At 43.2% G+C, this 26,889-nt stretch overlaps 1 protein-coding gene across 5 annotated transcripts in view; it reads right to left on the bottom strand.

Annotated features, from left to right (window-relative positions):
• Positions 1 to 743: 743 nt before the first annotated feature.
• The window catches only part of dachd (dachshund d), a 114,937-nt gene continuing 88,791 nt past the window's right edge, over positions 744 to 26,889 (bottom strand). For 2 of the 5 annotated variants that reach the window (XM_027290854.1, XM_019255781.2), the window contains 8 exons: positions 23,539 to 23,711; positions 23,274 to 23,424; positions 23,023 to 23,163; positions 9,602 to 9,747; positions 6,586 to 6,733; positions 5,859 to 6,002; positions 5,060 to 5,128; positions 744 to 1,233 (listed from right to left, as the gene is read on the bottom strand). In XM_027290854.1, coding sequence (XP_027146655.1) covers positions 1,196 to 1,233; positions 5,060 to 5,128; positions 5,859 to 6,002; positions 6,586 to 6,733; positions 9,602 to 9,747; positions 23,023 to 23,163; positions 23,274 to 23,424; positions 23,539 to 23,711 — 1,010 coding nt within the window. In that variant the 3' untranslated portion in view covers positions 744 to 1,195. The remainder of the gene's footprint in view (positions 1,234 to 5,059; positions 5,129 to 5,858; positions 6,003 to 6,585; positions 6,734 to 9,601; positions 9,748 to 23,022; positions 23,164 to 23,273; positions 23,425 to 23,538; positions 23,712 to 26,889) is intronic. The other 3 variants (XM_027290857.1, XM_027290856.1, XM_027290855.1) reach the window with 3 other exon arrangements.

Below are 26,889 nucleotides of genomic sequence, written 5' to 3' on the forward strand. Positions count from 1 at the left end.
AAACGTGTGTTTGTGTCGGTTCAACGGGAGATTCGAGCGACGTGTCGTGACTGATTGAAGCTGATCAATAATTTTTGTTTTTTGGAAAAACAAAAACAAAAGAAAAGCATTGAGAGGTGATTTTTGAGTGTGTCTCATGACAAAAAAAAAAAAAAATGTACAGTAAGATCCAAGAAATATTACCTCTGTTACAAAGATTACAGTACTATCGACAGCAAAAGTCTTCATTTTTGAAAGTGAAATGTTTGATAATTATGTTTTCAAAATCGTCTTGGGCTTTTAAGTGAGTCAACCCTAGTATTTGTTCAGCACAATATAGGATTTATTAAATATCATAATTCCAGGACAAACATTTACATGCCTGCATGCTTTCTCACCAAAAAAATGGCAGCTATAGGAAAGGATGATGGCTCAGAAATAGAACAAAACAAAACGGTAGGTTTATATAAATGGTGGTATTGTTTGCCTAATAGCTCTACTGCATACACAATACCTCTTAACGTTATATACACATACCTTATCAATCCTCTCGGGCTCGATAGAGTGACCTCTTCTATCAATTATCATCAGATCTTGTATATACAACAATGGTAAAAAGGAAACTTGATTGTATCGTCATCTAATTTAGAAAACATGAGAATCAAACATCAGTCTTCTCTTTTTGATGAACACATGGATCGATTCACTTTTTTTTTTTGTTTGTTTGTTTGTTTTCGTTTCTTCACAAGGTTCATCTGTCGTTTTTTTTTGTTGTTTTTTTTTGTAGCGTCTCAAAATTCAATTTGAAATACAAAACAAAAAAACTTCAGTCGGATTTTTTTTTTTTCTTTTTCGAAGCTTTCTCGCTGGCTGAGATACAGTATAAAAATCTTCAGTGCTGACAATTTTTTTTTACGAGTTATTACCAACAGTGTACCATGGGTACATTTTTTACTGTGCTCAATATATGTGTTTATCCTTCACGCTGGCCCCCGTCAAAACTGTTAAAAACATTCAGACACAACCTCCTCCAGCATTCTGGGTGAACACAGCATTTCCATTGAACTCCTACAAGCAGCTCGACTTCTCTCCTCTACTAAATCAGCCTGGATAAGGGCTCGTGAGAATCTTCATGGGTTTTCTTTCTGTTTTTTTTCGTGTGTGTCTCTTTTTTTTTCTGAAATTTTTTGATTTCCTCCAGCTCCTCGCGGCCTTATCAGTACATCACTGTGGTTTTCAGGAACAGTCTTCCATCTGCAACAGAGGACACACAGGAATTAGCCAACAGCCAACATCCTGCTGACGCACACATGCACTATTCAGGATGTGATTGTTGTTGTCGAGACGTAACTTCAAAATGTTGCCCTCTGGTCTCACTTACTATGGATTCATAAAAGCGTTTTAAGGATAAGATTAAGTTAGTGACCGTGACAAACGTGATTAAACATCCTGTACAGTCGCTTTATTACCCCCAACACATCTTTATGTCATAGAGAGTACTTTTACCTTTGTATTTAGGATCATACACAGCACGTCAGTCAGGACATATAAATATAATCACACTGTTTCATGCATATTTTATTACCAATGAAGCACACACTGTACAAACACCTCTGTGAACCGCACTCCAGGCATCAGAACTGTACGCCACATGTGTTTAAGACATCTCCGCTGATACGCTTGTTTGAACATAATGCCGCACTCATGATGTCGAGCGCTCTCTAAGTGACATTTCCTGCGTGGAAATAGTGTTTATTGAAAACGGCAGACATTCCTCCGCCGCGTTATCTCCAGACACCTCCAACCTAACGAGCTTTGTCCATTTTCCAGCGAAACACTCTTGTCTGAGTGTTCGCCTGAGCGAGCAAGCGCCGCTTCCGACGCTGAGCTGGTAAAAGCATCTGTTAGGCACAGCTCAGGAGCATGTTTGACGTTTATTACCTTCACGATTTTTTCCTCCTCTCTTTCCTTTCGCCCGGAGAATGCTACAGTAATGCCTTTAAAGAACGCACACCTCTCTATGGCAGCGCGCCTAAATAATTCAGCGTTAAAGAGAGACGCACACAAAGACGTTAAGTTGTTGGACATGACACGAGCCTCGCAGGACATCAGAGACACTTTGACTCAGAGACACGGAGAGTATTCAGCTTCAAGCATCAGGTTATTTTTCTATAATTAAAAACTTATTTCACAACTGAGCTCAGTTTAAAACCTTTTCATATTATCAATACTCCCCCTTTCAGCCTGTGTTTTATATATTGTCGTGCATGCAGAGTGGAGACAACAAAGGCTTGTTGTGTGTGTGCGTGTGTGTGTGTTTACAGTATGTGTGTGTTGGGAGGGGGAAGAAGAAGAAGAAGGGGAGGGCGTACAAACACACACAGGCTAATTACCCAGCACTGCCGTAGGTCTCAGAGGCATTGCACTCTGGCTGCCTCTATTCAAGCAACAACCACTGAGTTCTGTGTAAAAGTCATTACAGCATGAATGCAGCGCTATGGAGACGAGAGCAGACAGCCGGGGAGGGGGCCGGAGAGTGTTAAAAGACTTGATACACACACACACACACACACACACGTGTATGTATGTATGTACGAGCGGCTTTCATAACAAGAGCAGATGAAACATCACACGTTCACCTCTCGCACGTCTGTCTACCTGCCTCGGCTTCACAGTTGGGGCGGTTCGCAAAGGGAGGGGGGGTGTTAATGAAAACGAAGTCCGTCCGATTACGGTGACGTTTAAACGCGTCGCCGGAGAGGATGGAGGTTGGATATCGCGGCGTTTCCACTTCCAATAGATCGGATCGGCAAATGTTGAAACATCTGCTTCACACGCGCGGAGAGAGAAACGTCGGTGACGTGTTGACACTGCCTCATTAAAATATGTTAAAGCTAAAAAGTATTTTTATATTCAAATCAAGATGAAAAGTTCATTAAAGAGAATAAATATTTCATTAGATGCTAAATAAAACAAAGGGAATTTTTGGCTTCTCTCAGCATAAAATTCCTTTGAAAGATTAATTAATACATGTAAATTATGCAAATTATGCCCATGCAAATATTTTATGAAGACAATTAAGGGATCCATTAATTACAGTCTTTTTTGCTTCAGTGACATTCATTCATTTAATTTTAATTTCGCTTTAACTGTTTTGATGTTTAATCTCGCAACAAAGAACTTTATCTCGGCGCACAGGGTCGTGTAAACTTGCCGAACACGTCGAGTGGGGAAGCGGCAGGGAACTCGGAGACAGATACCGGGGGAAGATATTCGCATGTGCACCGTTGCCAGGCAGTACTGGCGAGGTGTGTGCAGTCCCAGTAGCTTGCCTGACTGTGAAAAGAGCCACGGTTCCCTCTTGGACCCGATTCAAAACACTGTAAAAGCAATTAATAAACACAGACTGTGTTAATATCGCAGAATTAGAGAAGTGTGACAAAAGACAAATAGAAATAATTAGTTCTCTAAAATTATGCCCTCATTATTTTTCCCCCCTCTCTCTCTCTCTCTCTCTCCACATCGCCTCCCTTAGTTTGGAGTTGTGAATATACCCACACATTTCTCTCGGCTTTCATGCGAGTGATAGGCTTGTTTTTTCCCCTTCTGCTTGTGTAATTTATCAACATCATTTTTTTGCCATTTGAGGTTAATTATACAGCGAGGCTTGCAGAGTAGAGCAGAGGAGACATGGGTGGCAGACAAATGCTTCTCTAATTGAACAAAAAAAAAACACAAAATGCAAAAGCCCTGTTATTCGTTTTTTTTTTTTTTCTTCCCCTCCTTCACTTTTTCGGCTCTTCAAGACGACGAGCGGAGTGATTGAGAGACGGCGGAAAAGCCGCACGGCTGCATTACGTAAAGAAAACTGTTTTGTTTCAACCTCGGCTATATATTTACACTTTAAGTGCAAAGATTTAACACGTTTAATTTGATACAATTAGACTACGAAAAGGGCCCAGCTCTTCACACGAGTGTAAAGAAATTAAAGTGGTTAAATATACTAATTTGGTATGAAATAGGGGGCTATAATTACTCTGTATCTGGAAGTTATCTTTGTATTTAAATGATGACATATGGATTTCCTTTTTTTGGACATCAAACTGTTTCAGATCCCCGCAGTGACTGAATGACATTTAATTAAGGAGGAGTCATCATTTCCTTTCTCTCTTTTTTTTTTGCCCTTTCACAAAACATCAGTTCAAGTAGACTAATCAAACATTAAAGAGTTAAAGAGGACTCAACTTATTCTTGCCGCACAAAGATGAATATTTTTACACTTTTCACAGCAAATTACACGGAGCGTTTTCTTTCCCTCGGATAAACTGGGACCTCTCCCCGCTGATAAGGGCGGCTCTGAGCAGACGCGAAGCCGAGGCGTATTAAAGAAGAAGACGTTCGAGTAATAATGAGGATATTCAACCTCTGCAAGGTGTCTTGTATCTGGGTAAACACAGATAGCAGACAGTCTGCAGAGGTTATCGCTGGAGCGCCCTTCCCCAAACACATACTGCACCCCCAAGGCTAACAAACAAACAAACCATTAAAAATGTACAAGGCTTATTCATAAATTGGATTGATTTGCCCCGTTTATTACTATCAAAGGGGGGATTCCTCCTGCTTTTTTGTGGTTTTATGACTCATTAATGCTTCCTGAGCTGTAAACAAACCACTTCTTACATTCCGTCTCGCCGACCTTCTTAGCTTTACTCGTTGTTTTCCGCGGCATTGTGTCGAGTTTCGCTCCATCAAAGATCTTTTTGCTTTTTCTAAAAAGCGTGGCGAAGCCGCTAAAAAGTCGAGTCAAAGAACAATATTATTTCTGCAGAAAACCAATGATCTTGACCTAGTGCTGTGGCCCAGATGGTGAGCTGTATGCCTGAACAGCAGGCACAGAAACACTAATGTTCATAAACTGAAGCAGTGTGTGTGTGTGTGTGTGTGTGTGTGAGGGACAGCGAGAGAGAGGAAGTGGGGGTGTGTGTCTGTGGAGGGAGGGAGTGCAGAAAGAAAGAGAGCAAGAGAGTGAGAGCCAGAGAGAAAGAGAGAGAGATTTATTGTCTCATCTGAGCCCCTGTACCTTGTATTGTCCTTTCAGCATCTGTTCTTCCACTGCTGCGGTCACTCTCCATCTCAGGGGTCAGAGAGTCTGCGAGAAGAGAGGGATCACCGCCGTTAAACATCCCTGACATCCACCTATCACGACGCCACATTCGCAGCATCGTTCATTCAAAACAAGAGGCTGAGCCTTCGAGCTGTAACCCCCCCTTCCTTCCTTCTTTCCTTCCTCCTCCCCAACAACCACCACATGTATGATTATTATTAAAAAATATATGATTTAACACTTATCCATTAAAAAACATTTGCTCGTCGGTGTGTCAAAGGTAAATAATAACACTCATATTTGGTCTAATAACTCCGTGCTGTCGTTTGCACGCTGAACTGATGATGAAACGACGACTGCTGAAGCAGATTCGATTTGACAGAGCAAAAAAAAAAAAAAAAAAAAAAACACTGACATATTAAAATGACATTTCCTGACACACTGGCTGCTTTAAACTCTGACAGTAAATCAGATTTTATGAGCTCAACATGTTTTGCATGAAACTACAGGAACTAGCAGCTCCTGTTAATGAACAATAACTGCGTCTGGATATACAATATGTGGCCAGTTATGTTCACGTGTTCTGTTATTAATAACTGATCATTCTTTGGCCGTTTACACTGACGTAAAGACGCTTCGGGGTTTGATTTTTCATATTCAGCTGCTGTAAACGTGAAGCTTGAGTAAAGATGAGAGTTACTTTCAATTAAAGACTCATGTTTTATCTCATCTGTCCCACTGGAAACTCTAAAATATGTAAAAAACGTTGGCTGACCGTTGAGTGAGCGCATGCTGTCGGAGGGCGAGGGCTGCTTCAGAGTCTGCTCCACCTGCTCTCTCCTCTTGGACTCGTACTCCAGAGCTTCTTGGAGTTTCCTCTTGGCCTTCTTCTCCTTCTTCAGACGCTTCTGGATGATCGCTGCGGACGGAGGGAGGGCGTGGGGAAAGAAAGACACGGCGGATTGAGATTATAACCTCGTTTTTTAAAAGTCTTGCACGCTGAAATAGAAAAAAAAAGCTAAATATTTTATGATATATTAGGATCTTCCTTAATAAAATAAAACAGTGAGTGTGACTTAACAAACTGCTGCAGGGAATCAAAGCAAATTGAAACATTTATTGGGATATTTTTCATGAATTTCTCTCATTAAACATAAACGACACATTTAGCATATGAAGCCGATGCATTTAACATGAGGCTGAGAGTGAATTTCTCTAAGTTAATGTGTACTACCAATTATGTTAACTGACAAAGAGCAAGGGGAAGCCGGTGCCTAAGCAGATCACTGCACAAAGGAACACACAGCGGCTCGTGTCAGCGTTTCAATAAGAAACATTAAACATACATGCACGAGTGTGTATGTACATCCAGGACCTATCACGTCTGCTGCTGCGTGAGCGCAGGCCTGCGAAGTCTGGAGTACACACATTAGGCATGCCCACACACACACACTCGCACACACACACACAGCTGACAGTGCCAGGTAGTCGTCAGGCGGTACCTCTGTTCTTCTGCTCCATGGCGAGCTGTTTCTCCAGAGTCTCCCTGAGCTCCCTCTCTCTGAACAGCTCCATCTTCAGCTCCGTCTTCTCCAGCTGCACCTGTTTCTCCTGAGCCCGCGCGTTGTCAATCGCCACTTTGAGCAGGCCCTGCACACACACACATAGAGGAATGAGTATATACACACACACACACAGATATACAGAAGGAATGGAGAGAGAGCGGCGAGAGAGAGAGAGAGTGATGTGGGCTATTTAAGAGCTTCAAGATGAAGTGACAGCAAACCACAGTGAAAGTGTGTCACAGCAGTTCTTTGTGCTGCCCACAGTAGCGAAGCTGAACACCGGGCCAGAAGCTGACTGCTGCTACGTGATTCCTTTTCAGCTGCATTAACACCTTTCTATCCGCGAGCGCGTCGCTATCTTTCAGCAGGGAGATCCAGAAACACGAGCGCACATTTTAAAATAATGGCGCGAGAGCGACGGGCATGCCTGACCCCTTTTGGTCAAAGTTGTGCAATGCAAGATAGGCGTCACACTTTATAGTCACCTGGACTGAACCGGAGAGAAGTCCAGCACCGTGACAACGTAACCTTTGCTGGTCAGAGACTTTATCTTCATATTTAAGTACACAGCTGACAAGTGTCAGCGGATTGGTATAAATATACAGTATGAGTCTGTGTGCAGCTCCTCACACACAGCGGGGATGAATAACACGAATGACAAGTCTCATCATGTATCAATTACACGACTGCCATTGGAAACACGGTCCTGACAGTCGTGCAGCCTCACAATTATTCCCCATCCACACGCAATTATATCAAATGCACTGGGCTATATCTTACTAATTGTTGATTCTTCTGACCCCAATTTATTCTAAGTTGCTTTATCTTAATTTTCTGCTTGGTTTCATTTTGTTGATTTGTATATAAATATTCAAGGCGAAGATCATTATCAAAGATGACTTAGTGGAGTGTTGGGGAACTCGCGACGTTTTTTTTTTTACTCATGACTTTTCTAATTACCGCGCGAAGCCAAAGGAGCGCCAGGACTCTGATGCCAGCGGTACGAGTGCAATGAGAAGGGCAGCAGTGTGCACACATCATTACACTCCCGACAGAAGGCAAATACATTCATCTTTGTGACTGAGGGGGTTTGAGCTGGAGACTAACTGGCACTCGGAGTAGATGGGTGTTGTTAAGGTATGCAGATTTACAGATGTGGCCTCTCGCGTTGACCCTCGGATGAGGAGAGGAGAGTCCGCGTCACGACCGCGACTTTCACCGACATCGTTTAATAATCAGACTCATTAAGAGTCAGCTTGCTTGCTTGCTTGCTGCAAAAATGACTCGAAGCCAGAAGCCAGTTCATAAACAACCCTTAATAATATTTATCTGATGAATGATGATGCGGCAGAATGAAGTCGTGATCTTCTCGCTGCACTGAAGCTAGCGTGTTTTGGGTCGCGATGGCGCCTCGTCTGTCCGTTTTTCACTGAACTGCCTGTTTTTGTTGTCGACCTTTCGATGCAGGTCAGGAGGAGGGCGGAGGTGAAGTAACAGCCATGTGACACTATTGAACATTTACTCACTCCTGACTGAGTTAGAAAACGTTCAGCGGGACAAATCTGGTTCTCTATTAGAGTGTTTTTACTGATTTAGATTTTAAAATATGAGCATTTCCAGCTCTATCTATCTATCTATCTATCTATCTATCTATCTATCTATCAGTGATGCGCCGGTTGATCCAAATTGAGCAGGAGCCCGCGGTCGCCCGCAGTCACGAGTCACCAAACCAATGATATTTGGGTCGCGGTCGGTCGGGTCGTTTGAAATAAAGTTGCCGAGTAAAGTTTTGTAATTTATGTAGTAGACAAAATTTTCTGTGAAACACACAGACTTTATTGGCTGAATAACTGGCGCGAAGATGCCACGAGCTCTACAAGAGGTAGAGAAAGTATAGACTACTTTTTAAAATGCGGGTCAGGAAGCGGGTCGGGTACAATATTTCACAATTATTTGCTGCGGTCCAAGTCCGGGCGGGTTAGTTTAAAACGACGGTCGGTGCAGGTCAATCAAACATCTATCTATCTATCTATCTGTCTATCTGTCTATCTATCTATCTATCATTGATGCGCCGGTTGATCCAAATTAAGCGGGTGCCCGCAGTCGCCCACAGTCACGAGTCACCAAACAATATTTTTAATGATATTCGGGTCGCGGTCGGTTGGGTCGTTTAAAATAAAGATACCGAGTAAAGTTTTGTAATTTATGCAGTAGACCAAATTTTCTGTAAAACACACAGACTTTATTGGCTCAATAACTGGGGCGAAGATGCCACGAGCTCTACAGGAGGTAGAGAAAGTATAGACTACTTTTTAAAATGCGGGTCAGGAAGCGGGTTGGGTACAATATTTCACAATTATTTGCTGCGGTCCGAGTTCGGGCGGGTTAGTTTAAAACGTCGGTCGGTGCAGGTCGATCAAACATGGACCCACGCATCACTGCTATCTATCTATCTATCTATCTATCTATCTATCTATCTATCTATCTATCTATCTATCTATCTATCTATCTGGTTAAAGAACAGCAGGGTTGAAGTGAAATAGTCTGTGGTCCTGATCTTCACGATCTTGATCTGGAGTATTGTAACACCCTCGCCTCGCCCTCCCCTTCCTCGTGTAAAGGAGAAAATATCGTGGCTGCAGAACGCGTGAACAATCGGTTCGTTCTCTCCGTTCTGGGCCCTCGGGATCTGCAGATATCAAAGGCTCATTTCTAAAAAACAAAAACAAAAACTATTACGACTGAAAACATATAAATAGAGCCTCTTTAAATCTTTAAAGCGACTACGTGCAGGATGTTTCACTTTGGCGCCCCCGAGTGGTTAGAAAAACAAAGAAGGATCACACCTGAAGAGGTTAAAGGTACAGCGCAGAGACGGTTCACTGTACAAACCGCTGGAAGGAGCTGAAGTGTCAACTTCTGTTAACTGCCTTGTTAGGAGGGCGGACAGTACCTGTATGTTGGTGAGGAGAGTCTCTATTGACGACAGGCCGTCTGGGAAGAGGAATGGTGAGGGGAAGCCAGGAGGCAGAGCCTGGCCGGCCAATGACAACCTCTCGTAGCTATCTCTCGCTGTCGGGGTGCACATTGAGTTGTCCTCTGCAAAGACAAATAATAACACACAAAGCTGATTAATCATTCATGGAATATTATTTGTTGCAGGTAGAATGTGTGAGTAGTTTTTTTGGTGATGCTGCTGACAGATCATCGATCCCGAGCAATGACCGGGTCCGTATTGATCTCAAGTAGCCAATCCCAGCTCTCAGAAATGTAGTGGAGATTCCTTTGTGTTGCTTCTTCTCAAGGCCTGTGTGTGTGTGTGTGTGTGTGAACCAGCACATAAATCCAGCTTTAAAGAAGTCATGTGGACTCCAAAAATCAGGAGCAGGCCCAGCATTTCGACCCCTAGAGGTTCGCGCTTCCTTTTGTGTATGCACGCACGGGTGCCTGTCAAACCTAAGATGACATCATCCTCCATTCATCAGCGGCGGCGGCGGCAGCGGAGGGGTAGGGCCCTGCCATCTGCTGTCCAGCCTCTCCACCAGGCCTCAGAGGAGGAAAGAGGAGCAAGGAGGAGGGGAGGGGAAGAGAAAGCAGGAGGCAAAACCGGGGCAGACACAGACGCAGCCTGGTCAAACTAAAACAGTATGTCAGACGCTGCCGTTTGTTGCCCCATCAGATCTGACACATGTTTTTGTCCGGCGAGCTTTTTACGAAGCCAACGATTTGTAAGTGCTACCATCTTGCAGCGAGAGAGTTCATTAAACACATCCAGTCTAAAAAAGGTCTCGGCAGGACGTCTGCACCATCAGCTGTTTAATTGTTAATTTAATGAAAAGGGGGAAAAAAGTTTTATTTGTAATGTGGAACCCTGGCTGTGTCGTGCACAGCACCTCTCTGCTCTCATCCAGTATTCATATCTGTTTATGTGGCAGGCTGAATCTTGTACAAACAGCAGAGTGGAGCTGAACAGCCCTGCCTCTCTCTCTCTCTTTCTCTCTCTCCCTCCCTCCCATCAATATTCACCAACGCCAGCCAAGTGCTGGGAACAGCTGGTCTTACATTAATTAGTTTAAAGTATTTATTTCACCCATCCTCAGAGCAGATTGAGCAAAAACATTGGAGATTATTTCAAGCATCTGCAAATGCCCTGGAAACATCTCCGCGCCAAAAGTCGAGTGTTAGGATTCACAGTTTAGGTTTGTAATTTGAAGAAGCATTTTTTTTTTTCCTTCTCTCTTCTCTCTCTTCTCTTTCAGAGAGAGAGGAGAGAAGATGGTGAAATATGCATCGCTGGTCCGTGGAGAGAGTAAACAACCTTTCTCCTTTTTTCAGATGGAGTTCACTCCTGTTGATTAATTAGAATGGATGGTTGCCTAATGGATTAAAATTTGTTTATAATTTGACTTCATAAAAATAATGAATTGCCTACTTTTAAGAAGCCACTCCTGTGGTAATTTGTTTTATTTGGTGCAGTCCTGTCTGTGCGTTCTCGAGGTGGGCGTCTGGGTGGAGATGTAAAAAAAAAAAAAAAACGCAACCATCCTGTGGCACAACATGAAAGTCCCATTTTATCTCAATAAAAGAACTAATCAAAGATCAAAAGCATTACAGTTGGCTCCAGCTCAGGTTGATATAGATGTATTGCATGCATTATATGCTTGCATCACCCACCTCCAATAAAAATCACCATAACAACTAGAGACGTTAGTAGACCTCGGGGAAAGGTCTGCTGTTGTAGCTTTGTAATTGATTTGTACTGTAGGCACTTTGTCCCTTATTTAGTGTTGGCATTAATCATAAATCATTGCTTTAACAAACTCCGGCTTCCCACTCAGCAGGCCTCCCCTCCAACACAATGTTGGATCACACAGAATATTTGATGGCTTTGTTGCAGGGGAAACAACCTGTCATGCTCTGGGAAAAGCAAACAGCGTGTTTTGTTCGACAGACTCCGACTGCCGTACAGCAACCCCTTGTCAGATAACATTTCCACCAGGAGCGATGCATAAACGTGGGCACTTTTAAAAAGAAAGAAACAAGGAGCTAATAAGTGACTAATTTAATCAATATAATCAAAAAGCGGCTTAATGAAACTCAGATGTAAATTCCAGCCGAACACGATCGCGGATCCGCGCTCTCTCGCTCTCTCCACTCTCACACCCTCCTCCCCTCTTTTCCACCGTTCCTGGCTGCAAACGCTGGCATGTGTTTGCATGTTTATTTCTCACCATCGCTCCAGAATCATTGACTTCAACTTAATTACAGCGACAGGCGTTAGAGTGATGGGGGCCGGTGGAAATGGAGTACTCTGTTTCCAGGTGATATTTCTCCACTAAGCAAGGCTGCCAACAGCAGCTGTGACAGCCTCTTGTGCTTACCGTACGGTAAAGGTACAGTTAAGGCCCCCCCCTCTCCACCGCCACCACCTCCACCGCCGCCTCCACCCCAACCCACTATGAAATACTGTGTGGAAAAACACTCGCAGGTCACCCCTGTCACAAATAACATTTCATGCACAACTGTTTCGGCGGATAATAGGAGCCACAAATAAAAATGGGACGCTGTAAATACAATGCATTCTGAATGAAATGCCATAATTTAAAACAACGCCGCCCCCCCCTCCCTGCTCCACCCGCTCCCTCTCTCTCCCTCCGTCCTCCTCCTCCACCCTGCTCTCAATAGCTGCAGAGGGAGTCCTTGACAGTGTGCTAGCAATGATGAATCACCTATCCAGTTAATTTTCTCACTCCTCATGTGTTGTGCTGCTAAAACAGGGGCCCAGGAATTGACTTGACAAACTATGAATGTAAAAAATATCACTTGGAGGGATCTGGGCTTATCTCCAATTTACATGTTATTAGATTTGTGTTGCAAGCGGCACTTGGACCTAGCAAAAAAAAAAAAAAAAAAAAAAAAAAGATGGGGCACATGATAACCAGAGATAAAACATGTCTAAAACCCACTTGAAAGCCTTTGAAATATTTGATGGAAAGTCACAGGGAGCGGAGAGAAGCAGAGGAAACTGGCCTGATTTAAAATGTGACAGACACACATTGCAATCTGTGGTAAATCTAGAAGAAACCTTGGGAAATTTAGCTGCAATCTCTGGATAAATAGCTGTAATTGACCTTGGGAGTTGAAAATGTGCCATATGTTTCTGGTTCCTGTGTTTGAAACTGGGTCCCTCAGGACATTTCAGCTGAGTCCTCACACGAAGGCAGCAAGAGCTGAGCAGGAGGAGGAGAGGAAGATACAGAAAGACACACAAAGAGAGAGAGAGAGGAAGAGAAGGATGCCAGGAACGAGAGATAGATGGTGGAAGACAGAAGATGGATGGATGGATAGATAGGTGAGGCAGAGTCTGAGGAAGAGGAGGCTGGAATAGAATGGGTGTGCAGAGAATGAAAGACTGACAGAGAGGAAGAGGGATAGGCGAGAGAGAGAGAGAGAGAGGGAGAGAGGGAGGGAGAGCAGAGGTACATTTGGCTGGCCAGTCAGTGTGATATATTGACAGGTGAAGCCTTTGTCCTTGCAAACCTGTGTTCCTCCCAGCAGGAGAAGTGAATGCTAAACCTGGAGGTTGTCAGCACAGCCAACACAAAGCAAGGCGCTGCTTTTTCACTGCACAATTACATTTGATTTGACCTGCCAGGGCTCGCGGAGAAAGCAGCCTCCTTCAAATGGAGTAGTTATGACCTCTCGGACAGCCATTAGCAGCTAACACAGCGTTATTCCACCTGCACTTAAAGCGCCGGATTTGGAAAAATCTTGTCAGGGGAAATATCTGTCTTACTGGTACACACACACGCGCACGCAGCGATGCAGAGCTGTGGTCGCATGCAATTTGAGCACTTTAAAAAAACATGAGGCTGAGCTTATCTTGCAAATGATGTCTGCACTCTGGAGGGTCTGTTAGGCCAAATAAATCCAGCTTTAACTGCGTGACGCAGCGCGGCACTGGCTCAAATGTGGCATCAGTAGATATTATTTCATGCCTTAGAATTTTTGCACAATTTTCGAACTAATCTGGAGGGTTACACGCACTTTTCTTAAAGGTCCAGTGTGTGGAATTTAGTTGCAATCTGTCTGGAGTCAGTATGAAAGAGGACCCGCTCTCTCCGTAGATATTAAAGGACAAAAACAAAAAGATTTTTTTATTTTCAGGTGATTAAACATGCATGGAAACATAGTTATGAATATCATAGTCCATGTCCGCCTGACATCTTACACACTGCACCTTTAAAGTAGGCACATGCGGCGTGTGATGATCCATACGAGACGAAAATTCCTTTAGGATGACTATCACATGCATATGTTGTGCACATGTGTGCGTAAAGTACTGTATACACCGGGAAGAAAGAGAAAACACACACGCACGCATGCAAACAAAAAAAAACCAAACTCAAACACACACACACACTCATTAGGCACAAGCACGGCACACACACTAATGTGCCCTCATCACATTTAAGCTAATTTCCTTTTCATCACGGAGAGAGGAAAATGAGTGTTTGCCCCATCCCTGCTGGGGGACAAAGTCAAGAGCCCCGGTCGGTTTGGGCTAGATTAACAGGTAACATTTGGCTCCCACTCTCTTATCACAGCATGAAAATCAAACCGCGTGTTTTCCCTCTATCGCTCTCTCTTTTCTCCCCTCCCTAATGTTCCCTTCACTTAGAGATGAAATCGCTTGCTGCACAAACCCATTTGGAGAGAGGAGAGAAGGTGAGCGGGATAATCAGGCTGGCCACTGGGCCGTGTTTCCTAAATGCTCTCCAAAACATTACTGTGCACAGGCATAAAATTAGCGTCGGGACCTTAAAATGTTGACATTTAGCATGACTTTTTGGAGAGTGACACCCTCATATTTTCTTGTAGGATATCATTAAATTTCAACTGCCCTATGGCTGTGCCTTTCCATTAATAACCAATTCAGTGTGTCACTTCTCCCTCTCTCTCTCACTCCCTCTCTTGCCACCTTTTTAAAGTAATGAGTCCATTGCTTTGCCTTAATAAATTGAATCGTATTCTCAAGGCCATATGAAGATAGAGCCACAGATGGACAGGCTGCATGGAGGAAATAACCATAAATCCTTTACTGTCAGAGAGGCGGTCTGAGGTGACAAAAGAAGACAATCGCGATGCTCAATTGGGATCACGGCGAGATTACAAAAGACAAGAGTGAAAGGTTGATTCTCTCTGTTAAAACTCTCCTTTCCTGGAGTGGATAAAGAATATTTCTTTATTGCTTTCACTGCTGTGAAAACACCCACTTACGATTACATTAAAGAATCTAATCATGCATGAAGATTAGAAGACTCGACTGTCCATAATATGCCGCAATGTACATCATGTACAACAGCACGGCGGCGCGGGAAATTATGAAGTACAAATGGAGCTTTTGGAGCATGGATTACAATATTATGGCGCAAACAATTAAAATCAATTTCATCACTTGTTTAACTGTTAGCTGGAAGAAAGAGCAAGAGAGAGAGAGAGAGATGGAAACAGAGAGAGAGCAAGAGGCAAGGGAGCAGAATATGTGTTGACTTCCATTCAGGAGGAAGATATCTTGTCTTTTTATGCGGCCCATGTCATATTTATTGCATAAAGGTCAGAGTGTTCATTTGTTCAAAGTCAGCGTTTTCCCTCTCTCCTCTCCTCCATGTAATAAATGCAGGGGCTATGTCATTATCGGACCTCTGAGGATTACAGGCTTGGCTGACTGTGATGACTGCATAAAAGCATACAGGACTTTTGTTTCTGCCAGCGCACACCTTCAAATGAGCTCTTAAAGCGAGCAGCAGCGGCCGGAGACACAAAAATGGCATTTTTTTTTGTAGAAGAGGCCGCGACCGCAGTCGGAACGTAGCAAGGTGATTAAAGGTCAGAGATCACGGCGCTAAAAACGACACGACCTTCGCTTTCGGGAGGGCGAGGCTGGCGTTAAAGAAGAGGAGCGACAAAATAAACTTGTGGCTCGGGGAAAAAGGAGAAAATGACAGCCAAGCAGAGCTGCATAGATTTCTGTAATTCACCTATCGACTGTGAGACCAAACTGTCAGGAGAGATAATACAGGGAGAAGGACGTCATAGTGAGGCTCTTTGAAGGTGTTTGGATTGTCTTTGCATATTGACCTCCGTTGACCGGGTCCAGCTATCGACAGAAGAATCCCTGAGATTAAACTGGCCTAAACTATCGATCGGGTATTTTACCTGAATCATTGCCATTTCAGGAGGGGATCATTTGTACTGTATACCTCACTAATCTCTCTGACCCACTAATCATCAAGCCATTTATTTCTCACTCTTTGTTTAGTTCTCCCTTTTGTTTAGCGTTTATTAATTCATCAGAGCAACTTCTCATGCAGCTTAACTTAGACGGTGACTGGGGAGTCCTGTTTCTGCCCGATAGTGACGTGCATTCCGGTAAAATACGCCACCCGAATACGCAACCCCAACATCACAATACACATGCCAATTACATATTGATAATTAAGCATTCAAACAAACAAACAGAGAGGAAATCCCCCCGTAATCACCAGGTTTTAATGGAACAAGTATTAGGCTTGGTGTGGTTGGCCAGATAGTCTGCTACTAAGATCAGAGCTAGGTTTGGGAGGAAGGAGGGAGGGAGGGAGGCCGGGAGACACATTGGTGTCATTGCCTGGCATTGCAATCCTACAGGGAGAGGCGATGCTGTTGCTGTTGCTGCTGGAAAACGAGCGTCGACGACGGCTTTGGCGCTAATCCAGACTGGATATACTGAGCTGCTTTTTAAAAAACCGAGATGAAAAGAACAAAAGAGGAAATGGGAAATGTAAAACTTAAAAAAAAAGAAAAGAAAAGGGGGGGGCCGGGTTTAGAGAGGCACTCTCTGTCTCGGTGTAAACGTGTAAAAAAAAAAAGAAAGAAAAAAGGATGCAAATCCATTAGTGGTCCCGGTTTCACAGTTCTAAAAATGCTTAAGAGGTTTTAATAGGAGCGACGTGTTAAACGTGTGGAAATCTGTTTTGATAACATTATTCATAACACTGGCCTTGTGCTGTGTGAATTAATAACACTTCATTTACAGACGGAAGAAAGCTGGCATGGTATTTCCAGTTAAAGAGATTAATTTTTAAACACCTAATTGACAGGCTGGGGTTAGGCAGGATAAGCAACAGACTATAAGGCTGCAGCTGCAAAGTCAAGGTGACTGGAATACTCAGAGAAAGGCTTTCAAAAAGCAGAATAGAGAGCAGAGAGAGAGAGAGGGAGCAGAGAGAGGGAGGGAGTGAAGAGAATTAGTCCTCAAGCACTTTTCCCTCCACCCACTATTCTTCCTCTCTTTATTAGGAATGATTTACTTTCTCAGTGAAAGGATATAAAAGCTCAAGTATAGCGGCGTAATTATCGCAGAGTGAAAATTTAAAGGTTTGACTCACAATGTCCTCAAGTCAGCGAGTAGACTGCCAGACGATAAGAGTGACTGTGTTCAACACTCGCCGTCCAATTGGTTGTGTTTTATGGGCTTTGCCAGGGAAGAGCACACAAACAGCACTCGGCTCTCTGCAAGTCTGTAAACATGATGGACTGTGGCAAACTACGAGGGCTGGTGTTTACCTTGGCAGAGCCCGGGCCTTGGCATGTCGCTAGCATCACTTAATTACTGTTTACATGTAAATATTAAATTATACAAACAAGCCGCACAGAATGTCTCAAAAAAAAGTACAGAAATACATATTCAGGGTCAACCTTATCTGTCTGCAACAGTTGCCACACGGCGAAGATATGAATTGTTTTGAATCGCAAATTTCCTGCATTGTACATAATCTTCATAATTGTTTAACGCCGTTTGTCCAAGGGCATTCGTGTAAATGCGTCTCCCCGTAATCTGCATAATAGCAGATGCTCAGATATGTAAAACGCACCTTGTGTTCTCAAAGAGGGAAAACACAAACACACAGACACACACTTTTAAAAAAAAAAGAAAAAAGGGTATTGTTCAAAACAGCTTTTTTTATTTTTTATCAGGATTACGGGCTGTGATCACTGATGTCTCCAGTCAAGACGGAGAGATGATTGCTTTGATTGCAGACCTGTTTTCCTGACAGTCCGGAGCAGCAGCCTATATAGCAGAAGCACCGGTGCCTACTGTGCATCTCTGGTATGGCTGAGTAAAGCACTTGTTCATTTGCAGTGAAGGGTAACATGAAACAGGCCTCAGCCTTCTGATGGACAGGGAGATTTCACCTTCGCCAGTGAATGATAATGCATTATTAAATTTGCCTCTCTGCTCACTAGATACACTTAGCTGACCACAGCATATTTATCTCCCCATCCGAGGCTCACGTCTTGGCAGGAGAAAGCATTCTGTCACTTTTGAGGCATTTCAAAGATTAAAAAGAACCTCTCTCTTTTCAACGTCCCTAAAAGCATCCCCCCTTTTCAGTGAAATGTGATTAGCAGGAGATGGTGTCACGCAATGGAACATTCATGAGGGGAGAGAACAAATATCCAAATGAACTCCCATGTCCTCGAGGAATAGCCCCTCTCTGCACCATCAGCAATCTCTCTCACATGGGCTGGGGGAAATTTGATTGATCCTCTATTGAATTATTTTTTTGCACTCTTTCATTTCAACAGGACGCACTGACAAGTTGTTTGATCATAAAGCATTATTGTCTGCCAAGTCACATTTCAGGGTTGTGATGGCTAATGATCTTGCCTCCTGACTTAGGGAAAAGTCAGGTAGTCAGCATGTGTTTGAAGCTTGCAACACCAAGGACATCGGGAGGACTGAACAAAACACTATGCATTAAAGTCAGAAAGATGAAGAGAAGGAGCTTACACTGAACATATCCAACTTTTAATGATACTGTACCAAGATACCATCAATGTCAGTGAAATATTTACGCCGCGGAAAAAGCTCAAAACCGACGCCCAAACTTTTGCCTGACCCAAAGTCCCCCGAACTTCCTTTTTATGGTTGCGAATGCTTATGCAAAGAAGACGCAGAGCAAAGACTACAAAGGCCAGAAATCACTTTTTCATCTCCATTCTCCGCACGAGCCCATCGGCGTCCACAGGTCCTCGCCCGAGAGCAGCTGTACGTAATAGACTGTGACACCGGTATCCGCTCCACTTCATCATTCAGACGGTAAACTGCGGACTGCTGAGCGAGATGTCAACCGGACATCCAGGCGGCGCCTTGACAAAGACAAAGGCGTGGCGAATCGAGCCTCGCGTCCATTGCGGCGGCACGGATGCATCAACGATTTGCCCAGTTGAGAGCAGGTATGAACCTCTAGGTGACATAATACACCACAAGCATCCATTTGTGCTCGGGAGGACATTATGAGTGCATCTCCTGTTGGGTCAACAAGGATATATAACGTTTACCGGGGAAGTGCCAATATCATGTTACCGGTGAATCACCCACTTTTAAAATATGGTTTACAGAATCAGCTTACATACTGTAGTAGCCGCCGCCGACTCTCCTGTCAGGCGTTTTAGCTCCGTGTAAAAGAGAAGTGGCATGTTTAACTGCAGTGGGAGGGCTGAGGTAAAGTGGTGGAAATTTGTTGTTGGCAAAAAAATGCTCAAACTGCCACATGGTATTTACAGAAAACTCTTATACTTGGATGTACATACATATGGCTTGCGTTTCAAACACCTTTTCCCCCGAGGAACTAAAATGATGTCAAGTGTTTGATGTCCAAAGTGAGTTTACAGCCAAAGGCTTCCGTACCTTTCAAATCCAACCCCCACCACCACCACCACCGCCGCCGCCGCCACCCTTGTTTGTCAGCTACCTGCTGTTTCACGAGACAGAGGCTTGTCGGAAGCCATCGCCGCAGACTGTTCTGTTTGAAGCAATTCAATTAGTCACATGTGAGATAACACTTAGCTTTCTACTAGCCCCCTTTCTTCCCCCCTCCTTTTCCCCATCACACATCATCTAATCTCGCCTCTTTTTTTTTTTGCGTCGGGCGAAATTTGGACAAAAAATAATCAAGTTCAAACAAACACCCCCCCCTCCCAAAAAAAAAACAGAGTAACCATCTGGTGACACAACTTTGCAAAACTGCCTTTTTTTTTTTCCTTTAGACAACAACAAACAGCCTTTGTCCTTCATCAGCAGAGATGACATGAAAAAGATGAGCCGCGTTCATAGGATATGAGTGATGTGACATTATAGTGTCTGTCTCTGAGGTGTCTGGGCTATTTAAATAGCCTTTCCATATGAGCCGGGGCACTGCATCCTTCCTCTGCGCCCACTGTGCTCTCTTCTGAAGAGAGAGTGCATTGCGAGAGATTAATTTAATGCTCTGCCAGGATCATAAAGATCAAACAAGTGGAGAGATATCATTAAACCATTGGAATGTTATCTCATTTATCTAAACAAACTGATGCGATGAACAAGCCTAATTAAAAAAGCTCACCATAAACAAAGCTTCGGATGGCGAGGCCTCTCCCCTCTTTAACAATGGAACACATTTATTTTATTAATCTAATGCATCATGTATCATATCATTACAGTTCAATATATCTATCATTAATTTTATTCCCTTCACTTAAAGCTTTTATTGGAATTACTTTGGTTATTAGTTGGTTCTAATGTATTGGTTACCTCTGAATCTGGCTGCTACAATCTCTCTTATCTCGCTGCATAAACCTGTGCATGTTATTCAAATTGCCTCATTTATTATGATAGCTTCCTCATGTAAATTGTGCTGACTGCTCGCCCTTGCACAGTCCTCATTAGACTAATGAAAACCTTCAAACGAAAAAACTAAACAACCTGCCAAATAAAGGTCTGGGGTTATTATGAAAATTACAACTGTGGGAGCCGGGAGAAGCTCTCTTCATTAATTCATGCTCAGCAAATTGGTAACTAATTTAGTTGCACTCCTCTGCATTAATGGGTTATTTTATAAAAATGTTTTCCACAGCCCGAGACCTCTGGTGCACACACTGGAGAGCTCAGAATCCTAATCAAGTCCAGTGACATATTAGGAATTGACAATCTCGGAGATAATACGGCGTGTGTTTGCGGGTAGATGTATGTGTGGGTCAACTAGCTTAGAATTGGTGTGGATTGCTGGGTCATTTGCTTTCTCTCTCTAACACTGCAAAGAAATTACAGTCCATTTGTGTTGATTATCCGAGTATGGAGGAGGCACTTCAGTTAAGAAGTCAGATTTCTGCTGCTGAGGAAACATTGGGTTGATTTAGTGTGTGTGGATACTTGGTTAATTCTTCTTCTTCTTCTGTTTGTGTTGCTCTGTTTGCCTGACACACACACACACACACGCACAGACAGTTAGACAGTTTGTGACCCATAAATTCAGCTCATGATCCTGCTAATTATTACTATTCACTGCTTCACACCCTGCGAGTGAAGGTCTAACACTGATCTTCACGTCAGCCGAGCCAACAGGGAACATACAGTCCAATGATTTCCATAGTGGTTTTAATATCATTATCAGCCTCACCCCACCCTGTATCACCCAGCACAGCTCAGCACAGCACAGCTCAGCACGGCTCTGCACAAAACCAACAGAGAATACTAAAATCTATTATTTGCTTCATTTTGTATTTAATCTGCCTCGCGTCGTAGATTTCTATCTTTTTTTTTTAAATGCATATTTCTAATGAAATAACGCCAGCAATTAATAACGACATTTACTCAGGACGATTTGATGGGAGCTGATTTGAATATGTTAAGGGTTCTACGTGTAACATATTTATGCACAGATATCAGGATTCATTCAGCGAGTAAATAATTGAATGTTTTTGTGATTACTTAGCGGCTCTTTTATGTTTTTTATGTTTTGCTTTTAACCATTTTTCTTTCTAACTGACAGAGCGGTGTCCCATCGCAGCAGAAGGGAATGTAAAATCTGAGAAGATTGATAAAAACACTGCAGTTTAATGTGTAAGATGTAAATGTAAAGCGTCTAAACACTGTAGCACTGTGTTTCTGTGTATCTCCATACAAGCAGAACATGTGCGATCCACACACACACACATGTTTACACTATAGGTTACCTCATCTTAAGAGCATGCTCGGTGTTTTTGTCTCTATAAGTGTAAGGCCTATTGTTATGAAATGGGATAACTTGAAGGTTGACTGCAAATCCTGTCAGAGGCTTAACATTTATGAAATTCTATTATCAATATTCAAGGCCTTTTTAAGAAATCTGAAGTGTTTCTTTTAGCGATGTAAAATATTTACAAATAAAACTCCACTTCAAGTCTTATATCGAAGTTGATGACACTTGAAGGCAACGTGACCAGCCTCAGATCGCTGTTCTGCCTTCGGTTACACGTTAACCGAAAGTTCAGTCAGTCACTGATGCTGAGATTTCTTCCAAAACACATGAAATATGTTGGGCAATAGTTGCTGAAAACACGTGAAAAGACTTTGAAAGATATATCACTGAAATGTGGAGTTCAAACAGTTTTCAGGATTTTTGTGGGCGGTCCTTAAAGGGTGGCTCGATGACACGCTGAGGCCACCCTGAGCAGAGACACGCCCCCACAGTCCTGGAGCTGGGAATTCATTTTCACCTGATTTCATAAACTTGTCGATATTTTTAATCATTTAAATTTGGCTGGATGGTTAATAACACTTTATTCTTTGGTCTGACAAACTCAGAAATTTATTCTGACTTTACGTGAACTTTAACTTGGTTCAGATTCTTCTGCAGGCTTAATTCCCAGAATAACAACTTACTGTATATGATGCTCTCAGAGTGATTGTGAACTTAAAATGAAGGGATTTCGTATATATTTAACTCCTATAGAGTTGAAGTCGATTTTTAGTGGGCATACTGAACATGTTTGTCAGCACACAGTGGACTGTTTGTCTAACCTGAAACAAATATTCCTAACCCTGCAGCCTACATGTTAGCCGGCCAGCTGTGGTACATAACATGAAGCAATGCTACACAGTGTGATGCAAATGTGACAATCTGTTATTAGTTAAATCATTTCCACAACTTCAAAAGTCACACACCAAAGTTTCAAAGGATTATATGATGATTTAAAGGTGTATAGGATTTAGCAGCATCTAGTGGTGGAGTTGCCAGTTGCAGCCAACTGAATACCCCGTGCCTCAACGTGCCTTCCAAGTGGTGCAAAAGAAAGTGGACCTCCTGCTCCCTCTGCAGATATAAAGGTCTCGTTCTAACTCTTATTTTCAGGTGATTCTACACAAATAAAATCGTATTTATAAATAGTCAAACACGTGTGTATTTATGCAGCAACAGCAGCAAAAATCCAGCTGTGCCTTCCTGCAGAGAAAGAGCTCAGCTGTTGCTCGGCCACATCTCTGGACTGCGCCACCCTATCAAGCGTACTGTATATTAAATGAAAGCTCACCTTTGTCGGCGTGCATCCTCTTGTGTGCAGCTGCTTCATGGCTCATGTCGTGGGCCAGGTCTCCCTCTTTAGGCCCAGGGGGGATGTTGGGGGACAGGCCTAGCAGGGCGTGGTTCATGGACAGGCCATTGTGGTGTGCCGCTGGAGAGAGAGGATGACAAAACAGGACATTAGGAACACGAGTAGGAAGATGTATTTACACAAAACAACAGCACCATTTATCTGTGTTGTGAGGGTATGAAGAGACGTACGTATCCTGTCTGAGGAGCTTTCTGTGTGGGCTGGGGAGCTGGACACACTGCTGCTGCGGTGAGACGATGGGTGACTGCCTGGCCTCCTGTGGTCTTCTAAGGAGGGCGCAGGGGAGGGACTGTCCGGCACACGTTCCTGTAAGCCCAGCAGCAACAGAAACAAACACAAATCCCATAAATATCCAGTATGGAGCGAAACGTTACGACGCAGGAGCGAGGGAGTTAAAACATCCGAGCGCTGTGACGTTTCAGTTTTAAGAATTACCTTTATAACAGAGGTGACCATTCTGGAGGGCAGACTCTGGCCCTGTGCTGCGGCCGCCATGTTTGCGATGGTGCTGAGGTGGTTCATCTGGCTCATTGCCATGGTGACAGAGGCTGGGGGCAGGCTGACTGGGATCAGGGGGTGTGGCATCATCATGAAGGGGAGCTCCAGGCCTGAGACACATGAAGAGGTCGTTGGTTACTCAATGATGCATATTATGAGTGAGATATTCGCAGGGGAAAACTTCTGACGGTCTGGAGTGGAAACTCAAAACCTGCTGCTGTTAATCCAGCAATCAGTTAATTCCCACCACTGAGATCGCCTTTAAAATCAGTGTCCAATAACACTAAAGCTTTACGCCGCCGTCCATTAGCAGAAAAATGGAATAATTCAAATGAAATCGCCTCTCTGGTATCTTTCACGTTAACATAATACACATAAATGTTTTACAACACACGTTAATAATAGATACTACTGCAATAATAATAAAGAAAACGGCGGGATGATAACTATATACACAGTCATTCAAAGACCAAAGTTTACACAGCAGTAAAGATGCATCAATTATTCTATGATGAATAAAAAAGGGCACATTATGGAAATGATCTCAATATTTACATATAAAAAATATCTCTGTAAAAACAAAGGCAATCTTGAAAGCCATTACCCAAATGACTAGTTAAATGTGCTAATGACAAACAAGTACCGTCAGACCACAGTATGGCAATGACTTTAGGCTAATTATAGCAGCCTATATTCCAGACCAGAGAGAGAGAGAAGAGAGAAGAGACGAGAAACGAGAGAGTAAAGTCACTTTCAGCTCGCACAATAATGGGATTTTTCATTTCTTTTCTTCTCTTTTTAAATTATTCCATTACAACATCAGAGATATCTTACAAATGTTTTCAATTATTCAATCTGCTGTCGAGCAACAGACGCCTAATTGGGCGAAATTAAAACCATTAGTAGTCCCGAAAATGTAAAGAATGTCTAATAAAAGATAGCGCAAGCGAGTCAAACTGTGGCCCTTACGCCGCGCTTCTGAATGGCTTAATGAAAACAAGCCAACTTTCAAAGGACACGAGTGCAGACAGAAGGTCAAAGCTAGGTGTCTGTACTCCCCCTTACCACAGCACCACCCGTCCCTCCACCCCTCTCTCTCTCTCTGCTCTATGGGGACTTTGAACTGGCAGGATCAAAAGTGACTGGGAACAGTTTGGTCTCATTCCTCTACCAACTCAGATGCTTTTCCTCAAATGCTTTAAAGAAAAAACCTCATAGACACTATTGGATCTGATTGAGCCTCTCTGTTGATTTTTTTTTTTTCTTTTTCTTGGCAGCTCGGTTCAAGGTAAGAAAAAAAAACGAGAAGCTGCGTGAAAGAAAAAAGAGGAAAGCACTACAGAAAGCTGATCCACAAAACAACTCTTCTTTTTTGACAAAACATCAGTAGCCAAAGGGCAAGGAGATCTGCATGGCGAAGCCTCTAAAGAGAAGGACACTGGTTGAAAAATGAAAGGACATGAGAAGTACTCCTCTCTGTCATTCACCTCCTTCTAAAAGAAGCATTGATTTCCATAAGAAAGATGGCATGCAGTTTCTCAGTGGCGAGTATTCCCAAACAATATAAAGCAGGGGAGGAGATTAAAGAAAGGCGGAAGCCAAGCAGCACCTTGTATCAGCGCCTCTGCTGTAGCTCAGACTGAATCAATTACCACTCAGCGGGCTAAGCTCAATTAAAAAACACCACAGAGGGCCTGATTGCAGGGGTACTTTACTGTAGGACAACGTGGAGAGGTTTAGGCTACCTATCAGCCTTTCAAGGCCACTCAAGGGCCGGAGTGAAGAGACTTATTCTGCCTTTGTGGTGGATATATTACACCCATCCAATCAAACACAGCTCCATGCATAAGGACGCGCCACAGCCAAATTCACACCAGATCAATAAACCACGAAGAAAGAGTGGAAGATCCAGTCTGCTTGTATTTTTGTTGTATTTCGTCCTCGACGCTGTACGTACTTAAGCGACGTGTCCACCTGACAGACAAGCCCGGTGTGGGGGAAACACTGGACCTCTGTTCGCTCTTAAGGGGTATTAGTCTCGCTTTCGGTGCCTGTCCAGCCCCTTTCATGTCACCCCATCCCTAAAGCGCTGTTTCTCCCATAAAAGCCCATTCAAGCCACTGTAGGGGAATGTGCCACAGACCCAACAAGGGTCCAACAAATCCCTTTATTTGTGGCTGAAAGGAGCCAGGTGAGGAGGATATTGGTTTATTCAAGGAATTTTTTAAAAGTGTTTTTCTCGCCCTCATTCAAATGCAACTTCATCCCGTTTGCTGGATTTGTTCTCGTTAAATAAAAACAGTAAATAGTTTTTAACGTGCAGGGATCCCCCCCCCCCCCCGAAAAAAAAACAAAAAAAAACAGAATCAACACGCATTAATCAGACTCATTAATCACGCAGATATTGTGTAGATATTCCAGTGGGCAAAAAACGTTGGAAACATATTTGTCAGTTTGTGTTTATCTCTGATACAGAAGTTCAGACTTGATGATGAGGTGAAATCCCACAAGCTCCGCACCCCTCCTCCCCCTCCTGAAGGGCATAAACAATGCATTTGGAGTAATTTACCTGAAGTAAGCCTGAGGGACCTGCAAAGGTGAACTCCTATTTACCATCATTAAAACTACAAATCACTTAATACCAATATAAACAGCTCAGCTATTATGTCGTGCAGTGCTCGCGGAGTTCACGCATGGATAAGCAAAGATCCGAATCGCGGAGGATGAATTGAATGAATTAAAACAGCCCTCGGTAACAACGTGATTAAAAAGCTGTTACATCAGAACCAAAACGGCGCGTCTGACGGTCCGATACTTAAAAGAATCACACCGGGGAAAAAAAAAAAAAAGATTGAATGTTGAATGTTTTAAAATGATTAAAAAGAGAGCAGTAATTCATTTTGATGACAGAAATGATAACCTGCAGTGATTTGTGCGGCCGTTAATCTTCATCTAAACAGGACTTCAGCCTCTTTCTGGACGTCTAACCCTACAGAGGAAAATAAGAAAAAAGGAACTAAGCCATTGTCATTGAAAACAGTATTGAGGTAGCAGCCAGCCCCTTACCCTTAACTCTGTTGTGGACAGATTTCCCCTGACAAAAATTAAACTAGCTCCTACTTGGCACTTTATTATCTCTTCAACTGAATGATTTATTGTTTGTGGAGCGAAAGAACCAAAGAGAGGGGGAAGATTACATTTCCAGCCAAAGCTCAGGCCTGATCTCGTTTTTTACTCCCTCTGTCCAGGAGAAAAAAAAGCTCCCGACAAACAATAATGTCAGCTGTA

The sequence above is a fragment of the Larimichthys crocea genome, chromosome XVIII, assembly GCF_000972845.2.
Source record: "Larimichthys crocea isolate SSNF chromosome XVIII, L_crocea_2.0, whole genome shotgun sequence".
Taxonomy (NCBI): Eukaryota; Metazoa; Chordata; class Actinopteri; family Sciaenidae; genus Larimichthys; species Larimichthys crocea.